Source organism: Amblyraja radiata, chromosome 3 (genome assembly GCF_010909765.2).
Source record: "Amblyraja radiata isolate CabotCenter1 chromosome 3, sAmbRad1.1.pri, whole genome shotgun sequence".
In the NCBI taxonomy this organism is placed as follows: Eukaryota; Metazoa; Chordata; class Chondrichthyes; order Rajiformes; family Rajidae; genus Amblyraja; species Amblyraja radiata.
In genome coordinates, this window is record NC_045958.1 from 50,108,092 (window position 1) to 50,121,118 (window position 13,027).

The following is a 13,027-nucleotide window of genomic DNA, read 5'->3' on the forward strand; positions in this document are numbered from 1 at the left end:
CATTAGGTGCAGGAATAGGCCATTCGGCCCCGGTAATGGCTGATCATCCACAATCAGTACCCCGTTCCTGCCTTCTCCCCATATCCCCCGACTCCGCTATCTTTAAGAGCTCTATCTAACTTGCTCTTGAAAGCATCCAGTGAATTGGCCTTCACTGCCTTCTGAGGCAGAGAATTCCACAGATTCACAACCCTCTGTGTGAAAATGTTTTTCCTCATCTCCGTTCTAAATAGCTTACCCCTTATTCTTGAACTGTGGCCCCTGGTTCTGGATTCCCCCAACATCGGGTATGTTTCCTGCCTCTGGCGTGTCCAAACCCTTAATCAATTAATAAATAAATACGGCGCAGAATGTTTTATGGTTTACTCTCAATTGAACTAGATAGCCAACTCCCTGTCCACCTCTATTTTACACGTATTTAAAAACAACGTTTCATTGCTTTATCACATACAAATACAAAAGGAGTTTTAAAACACTTCACATTGAATGAGCCAAGTCCAGTCCACGAAGTAAATTATTTCTGGAGTAGTTAATAACTAACCAGAAACATGAATAAAGCATTGTTTCTTTATATTTAAAAAAATCATGGTTTTCTGCATCCTAAAATTCCTTTCCAGTGATAAATCATTGAAGGAAGAGAATATGAAAAATTTTCAAACGAGCCTTCAATTCCTCCTTTTATATCTAAAGCAAATAATCACATGCAGAAAAAGTGATCAAGAACAGAGTGATAAAAGATGAAATGCAATGACATAATATTGCCAACAAAGCATAAAAATATTACCTCCTCGTACAAATCCATTGGTTGTTATAGCAGATGTTGATAGTCCTGTTATGGTGGTAACAACAGTTGCCGTGCCAATGACTAGAAGAGACAGACCTGTTTACAGAAAAATAAAATTCAGGAATTGTTTGAAGCAAGATTCTGAATAATCAATTCTGCAAATTAGAACCACATTGAAGTATGTGCACGAGAAACAGGGAAATATTTATACTTATTTGACATGAACAGGCACTATGAAACATTGGCATTCATTTAATACTAGCATCACTCTACAGAATACAACTATGGTAACCATCTCCTTGCAATATGGTTGAATAATTAAAAGCAAACAAAAAACATTTGAAAAAATATGAAAAACGGAGCCATCAACTATGCTATGTCGTTCACCCACATAAATCCAGACATGAAGTAACATTCTCTATGGAATCATTTAAATATATGAATTTGGAAAGGAGGCCTAAAGTATTTACTCAAATTTTTTTTTTTTTTTAGTTAAAAATCTGGAAAATAAGAAATCACACTGAAGGTATTCTGACAGATAGATCTCAAGGTAAATCAAAACACGTTAAATAGGTAGTTCAAATGTTTCAAAGGGCTTTTATTGTCACATGTACCAATTAAGATAAAGTGATATGCGATACCATACAGCCATTCAAAAAAGGCAACAAAACACATAAATACATAGAAGTTAACATAAACATCTACAGTGGATTCCCCACATTCCTCACTGTGATGGAAGGTAAAAAAGTTCTATCTTCTTCATCTTTATTCTCCCGCAGCCGGGTCAGTCGAACCATCGGTCTGGGCGATCAAAGCTCCCGCAGCTGGCGGTCGAAGCTCCCACGTCAGGGCGATCGAAACTCCCGCATCAGGATGGTCGAAACTCCCGCGGCTTGGCGTTCCCGATGTCGGGTCTCTGACCAGAGACCCGCAGGCTCTGCGATGCAAGTCCACCCACGGTTGGAGCTCCGAGGTCGATCGCTGGCAAAGGGATCGCGGGATCTGCGATGTTAAAGTCCCGCAGGCTCCCGCGGTGGAGTTCTTAAAAGTCAGTCTCCAGCAGAGGCCGCCAACTCCTTGATGTTAGGCCGCAGTGTAGACGGAGATACGATATGGGGAAAGAAAAGAAGAAAAAAGAAAAAAAGAAAAAAAGAAAAAAAGGAAAAAAAGCGACTCCGTCGAGGTAAGAGATTAGAAAAAGTTTCCTCTAACCCTCCCCCCATAAAACAAGCTAAAGAACACTAAAAACATACATTTGACACATACAATTTAAACACAAAGGAAAGGACAGACAGACTGTTGGCGAGGCAGCCATCGTTGGTGCCACCCGTCAGCACCGGCTCAGTTGCCGAAGGGCTTGTTTCAGTGCTGTCTTTATCACTCCACGTAACCCAAAGCAACAGGCTTACCAAGTCATTTTAGAAAATCCTTTTCCTGTCTCCCACATAACCAAAACCTCAGCCCCATTGTGCTTGTCTTTGAGAATAGGTACAACATACGAGTGAATGTCCAATATTTCTTTATTTCTATTTATGTCACACAAATGGAGTGTAAGTTTACACGTATTGCAATTAAAATGTATTATGCCCAATATACAGCCGCTTTAATTTGTAACTGTAATATTGCCTAATCAAGTAGAAATGGTTGCTGTGTTCCACACAGTGCATCAGTATATATTTACTGCCATAAAATATGGCCAACTGATTGAAAACTGTAGCTTGTAGATAAATTAGATTGTGTCAGGGAAGTAAATGCTTGCAAGAACTTACAGCAAATGTATAAAATATAGCTTTTAGCCCATGTACAGAGGCGGGGAAAGAAAGCATAACAGAAAAGGCAGCAAGAGCAGCAATTATCAAACTCAATAATAAAGTGAAATTTAGCACTAAATATCAAAATTACACCACTAAAACTAAAATTCAATTGATTATGCTACTCCGAAATATAGGGTGAAAAAAAAAACAGGAATAGGCCATCCAGTTCTTCAGGTCTGCTTTGCTATTTAACAAGTTCCTGGTTGATCTTTCACCTTAGACTACCCATATACCTGGACTCCCTAACTATTTACTAATCGCTCTCACAGATCAATATACAAATTGCTGTTGCCATTTTTTGCTCCGAGGTAAACAACCTAGGGACAGGATGCACACGAGAGGGTCGGCCGGCAGCCCTGGGCTGGCGGCCCCGGACTTGCAGCCAGCCCGGGGGGGGGGGGGAAGAGAGGGGAGATGCGTTGGCTCCGGCTCAGCCTGTCCTGCCGAGTTGACGGACAGCCGGTCCACACTTGCTGTGGTCCTGAGGCCGGTGTCCAGTCGATCCGGAGCTGTCGGTTGGGCCGGCGGGACGGGCAGAGTTGGGCTGGAGTTGACGCTTCTTCTCCGCGCTGGCTGTAGGCCTGGGGCCGGCACTGCTACGGGCCGGTGTCCCGTCGGTCCGGGGTCCAGTCGGTCGCCGGCCACCCCCGGATGGAGGGTGGGGAGCGAGGGTTCAGTGGCTGTTCGGCGACGCTGGGGACCCGGGTTCGATCCTGGCTGTGGATAGGGCGCGGGTCTGTACACACGCAGCAGCTGATCTGCAGAGAATGGTTATCGCGAGTAACCCATGACCTGGGCATGCGCAGTCGGAATACCGAACTCGCTTATTGTCTAAATACCGAGAGTAACTAAGTACTAACAGTGCAATTTATCAAATAGGTGCAGTAACAACTTCACCGGATTGAACAGAGACAAGGAAAATCGTGTCTGCCTAATTTGTTAGATTTATTTGTGTTCGTGACTGATGAAATAGACAAAAAGGAGTAACCAGTAGATGTAGTATATTTGGAAAGTGTTGGTTTAGATCCTCTAAAGGTTGATCAACAAGGGTAGAATTATTTTTTCCACTTTTGCCTTCTATTTTAAAAACGTTTTCAAGCTGGCAGGCTATAACTACTGGAGTACTGCAGGGATTGATGCTTGGGCCCCCAGCTGTTTATAACCTCTACAAATTTGGCCAAGAAAAGGATGCATTTCTTCACTGGGATTAAAAATTCCAAATAATAATAATCCAGAGGGCATTGGAGGCTTGGTTATGTTTATTGAAACTGAGATTTCTGGAGATTAAAAAGATTTCAAGAGATATAGATATTGTGCTGAAAATGGCAGCGTGAAAGATTAGTCGTGAACTTAAGGAGGTTCAAGGCTGATATGTCCTACACCTGCTCCCTTTTGTCATTTTCTTACATTTCCACTAATACAAACTGATATTGAAATAACCAGTTTAATACAATGGCACAGATTTGAATATATCTACTGCTTATTTCAAAATCAGTTCACAGATAAAGGCCAAAATCAGGCAACACTTCAATTTGGATTTAGAGATACATTAAAAAAAATATTAAAGTGAAAATGTAAACCATTATCACTTCCAATATGCCTTCATATTCAACATCTAATGCAATATCTCACTTCCAAGAGACCATACTATTGACTTTACCCAATAGCAATCAAACGTTTTATCATAATTCCTCCCTCACATTAAAAATTAAACATGTGCATAAATGAAGCAGCACATCGGTACTATAAACACTAAAAAAAGTTGTTACAATACATAAACAAACAACTTGGACCAACTCCACATGGATGTTTCTCTACCAATATAATATTTAATGCATTTCCTGCAGGCTCCCCATTACCCCTTTAATATTCCCTCTTTTAAAAGGATTCCTCCCTCAAACAATTTGGGGGACAACATTTGTGCAGTGAAAATGTTCACATTCCTGGAAGCTTCATTTAAAGCAAGGTATTTGTGAGGATTTCCAGAGAGACTTGGCTGATAAAAGATATGAACACCAATGGTGGAGCACAATTACACACACAACTGCTTAAAGGGCAGGAGAATACTGCAAATCTCTGAACATGAGAGTTTAAAAACAAGGATGTCATGGGGGGGGTGTGGAGAACAACCAATACTTTAAGAACCATTGCGTTTGGTGCAGAGATGGGCAAACGTTTTGGAACATTTCCAGTTGAAGTTGGAAAGAAAGAGACTAGCTAGAAAATACATTGGAATAATCAAGCCCTCACATAAAAAAAAGTAATGAAGGGCTTCAGCTGTAGACAAATTGAGGCATGGCTTAGAGTTATGGTACTGCATGAATATTGTCACTAAAACAAGCTAGGCATCTAATAATGCAAAATCCAAAATGTTTAAAAATGAATTCCAAGCATCAAATTCCAAAGATACTTCTATAAGAATACATATGTGCAAATTTTAATCATAGAAAGCTAAGTAACATATTTTAATCAACAAAATACGACTCAACTTGCATTATTAATCCGGATAGAGCTAGGACATAATCTTTTCCGGATAAATCAGTTCTCTTAGTACTGCTTTGCTTTGGAAAACTGCTCCTTTAATTAATTTTTCAAGAATAGGGATTTGCAACAACAATGGAGTGTTTTGAAATAGGAATATCTCAATTAACATATCAAGTAAACGTTTCCAAGCAGCTCACAATGTTAAACTTAACCTGATAAAACATCTTATTAACAAAATCTCCCACAGTTTTGTCCCCATTTTGCAAAGATGAAGACCCTGAACACAAGGCAAACTGAAAACATTGTCTGTAATTATTCCCCAACAAGTTGGAATGAATGTAATAACCATGTTCATGCAACAAGACCAACGTAATTTTTGCACATGCAAGATGTTTGAGTGAAGGTTCAACTCTTGCATATTTTGCCCTCAGTACATGAACTGTGCCGTTACTAATGCCACACATTAATTGTGCGGCTGTGTATCACTTGTGCAGTGCAGTAATTGTGCTGGCTCGTAATTATTTCACGACAAACTGTAATATTAACATCCATCAACCAAGATCAGGAAAGTGAACCAGGTGTTACATAAATTAATCACTTGCATTTGAAATAAGGCTCAGTTAAGCACCAGTCCACCACAAATATTTTTTTTTACTTGCCTATCCCAGCGTGGCCAACAATCCATGACAAACGTATGAAGAGCATCACCCCCCAGATATTTAGCATACATCGCACCTAGTGGATAGTGAAAATTTCCATGAGAAAAGCTTGACGATCACATTCCACATTTTAACCAAACTAGAGTTAATAAATCGAAGAGGCAGCGAATTATCCAGGTCATTATGGTTATAGTCTTTTCAGCCACGAATAACAAAATATAGCCCAACTTGCCCAAGGAAGTAAAATAGTCATTGATGAACAGATCCAAATAGTACATACTTTTGCAAAGAAAACTTCAAAGATATCGAATAAAAGCCATGTCTACAAACCAGGTCCAGAATGTGTTACTTGGGTGCATGCATAAAATAATTACTGTGCTGGAATAGTCTTTGAATATTTTGAATGGTTTTCTGCATGGCTTGTGGTGGAAAGAAAAGAGAGAGATTCAGGTGGTTTGGGGGGAAATCACATTTAATGGAAGGAGGCACTGTATTTGAAGGATGTTATATTTTGCCATCTACATAATGGCTGTATTCAGAAAGCACAATAAAATTTACCAAAACTGGGCCAAATACAAGTCTCTGGAGTGCTAACTGCTGTCCCACTAGGTTACCCACAAACATGGACACTGAACCATTGAATATTTTTTCTAGACCCAGTCAAATTTACAGAAAATAAACAAATCAAAAAAAAAATTTCTTCTAAAATTTCAGTTGCTGCATCTCAAAAAATTTGGATGAAGAAAATATACGAACCACTTGGAAAAAACAACTAAATAAGATAGGGAAGTGTCAGACAGTTTCATGTTTAACAGAATTTCCAGTTGACGTTTTGGATCGGAGGTATGTTAGAATATACTTATGGGGTATTAAATGGTCAAATTTAGATTGCACTACCAAAATCTCTGCAATTATTTTATGACTTGGTTGACCTTTTACACTGTAGTCAATATCACTGGCTTTATGTTTGCATGGGTTTGCTAACAATCTTTCTGGCAGTTAATTAGCATTGCGAAATTTCTATTTATGCAATGATTTTGGAAAGCTTTAATGCAGGAGAAATGCAATGAGATTTGGATTTTTACCAAACCTATCCATATTCACTTAAACAAACAAAAAAATTATTTGGAGTTTAAATGAATCAATTTTTATTCATTTATACTGAAATTGCCATAGTCATGCTCAGTCTAACATTATTTTTAATAAGTGCGTTAGGGTCAGTTACACCACATAGAGACGGGCCATTCCCAATCAAAAACTGAATATGCTGGGGTTTGGGTACTTGGAAAAATGGAAGATGTCTGTGAAAATGTCCGTGAAACCTGCTTCACTTAGGGTGACAAAAAAGTTGGAGAAACTCAGCGGGTGCAGCAGCATCTATGGAGCGAAGGAAATAGGCAACATTTCGGGCCGAAACCCTTCTTCAGACTGATGTGAGGGTGGGGAGGGGGGGGAAGAAGAAAGAAAGAGGAGGAGCCAGAGGGCTGAGGGAGAGCTGAGAAGGGAGGAGACAGTAAGGACTACCTGAAATTTGAGGTCAATGTTCATATCGCTGGGGTACAAACTGCCCAAGCGAAATATGAGGTGCTGCTCCTCCAATTTTCAGTGGTCCTTACTCTGGCCGTGGAGAAGGCCCAGGACAGAAAGGTCGGATTCGGAATGGGAGGGGGAGGTGAAGTGCTGAGCCACCAGGAGATCAGGTTAGTTATTGCGAACCGAGCGGAGGTGTTCTGCGAAGCGATCGCCAAGCCTACACTTGGTCTCACCAATGTAGATCAGCTGACATCTAGAGCAGCGGATGCAATAGATGAGGTTGGAGGAGGTGCAGGTGAACCTCTGTCGCACCTGGAACGATTGCTTGGGTCCTTGAATGGAGTCAAGGGGGGAAGTAAAGCGACAAGTGTAGCATTTCTTGCGGTTGCAAGGGAAAGTGCCCGGAAAGGTGGTGGTTCAGGTGGGAAGGGACAAATTGACCAGGGAGTTACGGAAGGAGCGGTCTCTGCGGAAAGCAGACAGGGGAGGAGATGGGAAGATGTTGCAAGTGGTGGGGTCACGTTGGAGGTGGCGAAAATGACGGAGGATTATTTGTTGTTCGTGACAGCTGGTGGGGTGGAAGGTGAGAACTAGGGGGACCCTGCCCTTGTTACGAGTGGGGGTTGGGGGTGGGGAGAGAGAGCAGTGTCACAGGGTAGCAAAGAAACCCTGGTGAGAGCCTCATCTATGGTAGGAGAGGGGAACCGCCGTTCCCTGAAGAATGATGACATCTCCGATACTAAGGGTGACATCATTTGCAGGGAGCTGGAGACCCATGTGACATGAATGGCTCCAGGGAGTCTGAAGCCTGGGAAGCGGTTGCAGAAGGTTTCTGTCCAGATGGCCCACAAGTTGCCAAGATGTCTGGGATTCTGCCAATGCAGCTATGCCCTGATGCTAAAGGCATGCTTGTGATTGGTATGTCTCAACTATGTTTCAGTACCTTCCTGCTGGCACTTGTGCTTGGTCCAGAAAGTGGCCTCACCAAAGATGTTTATTTATCTAATGTAATATACATCAATGATCTGGATGATGGTGTGGTAAATTGGATTAGTAAGTATGCAGATGATACTAAGATAGGTGGTGTTGTGGATAATGAAGTAGATTTTCAAAGTCTACAGAGAGATTTAGGCCATTTGGAAGAGTGGGCTGAAAGATGGCAGATGGAGTTTAATGCTGATAAGTGTGAGGTGCTACATCTTGGCTGGACATAGGACGTACATAGTAAATGGTAGCGAACTGAGGAACGCAGTTTAACAGAGGGATCTAGGAATAACTATGCATAGTTCCCTGAAGGTGGAATCTCATGTAGATAGGGTGGTAAAGAAAGCTTTTGGTGTGCTGGCCTTTATAAATCAGAGCATTGAGTATAGGTTGGGATGTAATGTTAAAACTGTACAAGGCATTGGTGAGGCCAATTCTGGAGTATGGTGTACAATATTGGTCGCCAAATTATAGGAAAGATGTCAACAAAATAGAGAGGATACAGAGGAGATTTACTAGAATGTTGCCTGGGTTTCAGCAACTATGTTACAGAGAAAGGTTGAACAAGTTAGGTCTTTATTCTTTGGAGCACAGAAGGTTAAGGGGGGGGGGGACTTGATAGAGGTCTTTAAAATGATGAGAGGGATAGACAGAGTTAACGTGGATAAGCTTTTTCCATTGAGTGTAGGGAAGATTCAAACATGAGCACATGATTTGAGAATTAAGGATTAAGAATCCCTACATTCGCACCCTTAGTTCGGAAGGGTATAAAGGGGTGGGGAGTACATTGGGCTGTGCCAATTGTCTTTAGTCTGTTCTATTTGCGCGAGGCTGTATTGGGCTCGGGTAAGTGGTTCTGAGGATCGGTCCCGCGGTATACAATAAAATAGAGTAGGAATTCCAGTGTTTCTATTCAGTGTTTGACTGAACCAGACTAGGTGGAAGGTGAAATTATAATTAATATCACACTTAGTAAAATGGTGAATGGAAGTTTATTTTTTGCACAACTGGCTATTTTGCTTATATTTGTTCAAGGGCACACAATGCAGTTTATTCCTGGCAGTTAATACCTACAAATGCAACTGTTGCTGAAATAATACAAGTTTTTAATTATCACAGGACAGTACATCTTCAAATCCCAAGTATTAGTAGTTGTAAAAAAGGATTAGTTTTTGTTGCAAACTAATACACCCAGGCACACAAAACTGAATCCATAACCACACATATACCAGAAATCTTAAGCTAACAAGTCTTGTTCTAACCCATTCTTATTTATTTTTACATTTGATATTCCAATATGTAGAAACAAAACAAATTAGAAATTACTTACCAGCACGCCTTTAATCCAGCCAAATTTTACAACACCTATATTGTCAACAACATGTTTTGAAACAGCACCTTCAGCTGGACAGCTTTCATCTCCATTTACAAAGCCATCCTCAAAAGGCTCCTGAAAGGCAATAAAAGTTGTGAATTTAGTATTAGCAATCCACAATTTATAATGCGTCAGTATGAATTAAAGATCCATGACACTAAACAATATTTTGCAAGAAATTAAAATGACCCCATGTTATTAATGACTGCCCATTTGTTAACCTTTGAAAGAATAAATCCTAGTACGATTAGAGGAAAAATATTAATTTCCTTCAATTTTGATAGCAATGACAAGTCTTACAAATAAATTATTAATATTCAAGAACACACCTGCAGCATTCAAGTTGTGCACAAAGTATATATCATGTTTTACAAAGCAATGATATCTAGCATTTACTTCAGACACAAATCTTGACAGAGAAGTGGTCATCAAATCTGATGAGAAGTGGTCATCAAATGCTTCAAAATGTCTAATTGCAGCAGTAAAAATTAAGCTCATGGTGTCTTGGGGCATGGTTCCATATTTTATTAGTTATAATGTAGTTGTTTGCAAACCCATAGCTATAAAAATCAAGCAACATAACGCATAAAGATATATTCCTTTCCAACTAATTGCCACTTTTTCCAAACATACTGCCTCAATTTATTTGTACATTCACAGAATGCAAGGAAATGACCCTAAATGCCAGTGCAATACTACTTACATCCCACCATGTTGCAAAATATTAAAAATAAAAAAGGGGGAAAGTAGTTTAATAGTAAGATTAAACGAGAACTTACCAGTTTGAAGTTTGATCTTTATTTTATGAGGAGTAACATTAAGGGATTACGTGAAGAACCCACCAGGACGCATGCGTGTCAATCTTCAAAGCAGCGGTGTGAAATCACAGATAACAGTAAATGAATTGAACATAGTAAGTTTAGAGAAATGGGATACCAGTTGAACTTTATGATCGAGGGTGGGCGTGGAGGGCACGTAATCCCTCAACGTTACTCCTCATAAAATAAAGATCAAACTTCAAACTGGTAAGTTCTCGTTTAATCTTACTATTTTACTTCGGAGTCACGTGAGTGACTACGTGAAGATTTTAAAGCTCTGTGATTTCATGCCGTGGAAACGAGTCCAGGCGTCATACACAGCATCAGTGGGCCAATGATGAGTGAACATTAATATTGCATTCAGTCATGACATAGATATAGACATGTTGATGCTATTAATGAACAATAGTGGAAATCGTAACCTCCCTCAACATGGAGGAAGTATGAACCATACCTATCATAGAGTTGGCAAATACCCCCGATCTGGCAATGGGTTTATTCTGAATATTTGTACAGATTAATAGTTTGACCATACTGCAGCCGCTAGGATGTGGTCCATAACCCTGCTGCTGAGGTATAGCGGTCCTGGTAGAGTGAGACTCAATTTCAATGTTCACTCCTGTATATGCCAGACCCATTTAACCCTCTGGAGAAGGTTCGTAGTGATTCCTTCTAACGAGGTTTTATGTAACTAACAATATTGCTAGTCAGAGTCTATGGGGCTCTTAGGGACCTTGACATACTGGTGTAGATGCGTGATCACACGCAACCCAAGGTCCATGGGATATACAACATCTAGTTTGGTCTGTGTCCCTGTCTACTCTGCTTGACTAATCATAAACAAAACATGTTATTATAGCCGGCAGATATGATCATTCTATCCAGTGTAGCAATGACTGGACCCGTGGCGCTGTACTCAGCGCCATGGCATAACCACTAGTACGTGAGTTTGACCAAGGACAGGGATGTTGCTGGTGTCTATCGGCGAAGTGACGTAGCACAATGTTAATAACCCATATCTCTGCGTCCCTAGGCCTAGGAGGTTTTTAGTTGACGATACCCTTCATAATCTAGACGTCAGAGGGTGAGACCGGACAGAGTGGTTTATATTCTCTGCAGCCAAATGATGAGGAGGTACTTCAGGCACAGTAAATGGAATTTTAACTTGATGTTATAATCCCATAAAACTGAATTTTAATGTGTCAGTCATCCGTGCCGAGTTAAACATAAAGAAGAATAAACAATACTTCCCATCTCCTATCCGGTTTGCTGCTATTTGGTGCTATCCCTGCAATCTGCAGTGGGCACTCTTAATGCTTATGGTTTGACAACCCGAGCCGCAGGAAACGGTCTCTCAGAGTCTGTAAGTCTATGAATTGATTATATCATGCAGAGGATGGTTTCAACATCACAACTGAACCAGCATCTTTTTTGTCCGGAAATAACCATGTAAGGTTTTATTGCTCATTCCCCACATCAGCGGGAACCATGGGTATATAACCCAGGCAGGCACTATGAAAACCCAGAAGCGGTAATCTTGCTGAATTTTGCAAGACCCGTCTATTGAGGCCAAATGGAGGAAGACAAAAAAGACCATTCCTTCCTAGTGTAGCGAGAATGCACCCTTCGCCACTAATATGCCTCGTATTTTTTGCAACTGTTGATTGAGCCTGGATGCAAGTATCTCAATCGTTAGTGTTCCATCGATCCACAATGTCATTAAATACTTTGTGATCACACATTCATTCTGTGTTGTCATTGATTTTGCATGATAATACACCAGTGCTAAATGCGGTTAGGTAAAACTATCACCGGATACTTTGATTTGATTGTACCTTTGTGATTAACATATACCACCACCAAAGTGTATCAACTTGGACTTGTGCATGCAGGTTATGCGTATCCACACGTTCTTTAATGCACAGAATGCACCTGGTGTCCATTGGCAGTTGATACCATGACTGAACACTTGATAACTCATGCTAATCCCATCTGCCTCTGTAACTAGAGATGGTATTAGTAGATTTCCCATCTTTGGGCAATAGCATCAGTTTGGAAATAATAATAATAATAATGGATGGGATTTATATAGCGCCTTTCTAATACTCAAGGTGCTTGACTGAAATGACAGATGAGAGGTTCAGATTTACAGATGAGAGGTTTTTAGTGGAGCAACGCTGAATATTGTTCGTCCATCATTGTGACTTTGTAGTTTCAGCTGAGAATAGCAGAGGTCTAATCTTTTGTCTCAGAGCTGATCCCAGACAAATAAATGGTTTGATTGTTTCCCAATAATCAATAGTTTCAGTTGGTATCAACTTAATTTGAATTTAACTGGACGGGTGAGAACCACAATTTCTCAAATATAGCTATGTGGCTGATAAGGCTAATTTAGTAAAATACACTATGTTCAATATCATCCAGATTGGCCATGCCACTTATTTGTTAGCTCTGTGCAGTCGAAGCACTGATTGTAGTGATTTGGTAAATAATCTGGAAACTGAAGTTAGCCCATTTTGCAACGCTTTTGAGTGTATCAATGCCTCATCCAGTTAAATTTCAAATATCTTCAACTC

At 40.4% G+C, this 13,027-nt stretch overlaps 1 protein-coding gene across 3 annotated transcripts in view; it reads right to left on the reverse strand.

The window, feature by feature from the left end:
• slc12a2 (solute carrier family 12 member 2) overlaps positions 1-13,027 on the reverse strand; it is a 142,612-nt gene that overhangs the window by 91,321 nt on the left and 38,264 nt on the right. For all 3 annotated transcript variants that reach the window (XM_033017780.1, XM_033017779.1, XM_033017778.1), the window contains exons 2-4: positions 9,589-9,708; positions 5,742-5,817; positions 785-880 (exon numbers count right to left, since the gene is read on the reverse strand). In XM_033017780.1, the coding sequence (XP_032873671.1) occupies positions 785-880; positions 5,742-5,817; positions 9,589-9,708 (292 nt within the window). The remainder of the gene's footprint in view (positions 1-784; positions 881-5,741; positions 5,818-9,588; positions 9,709-13,027) is intronic.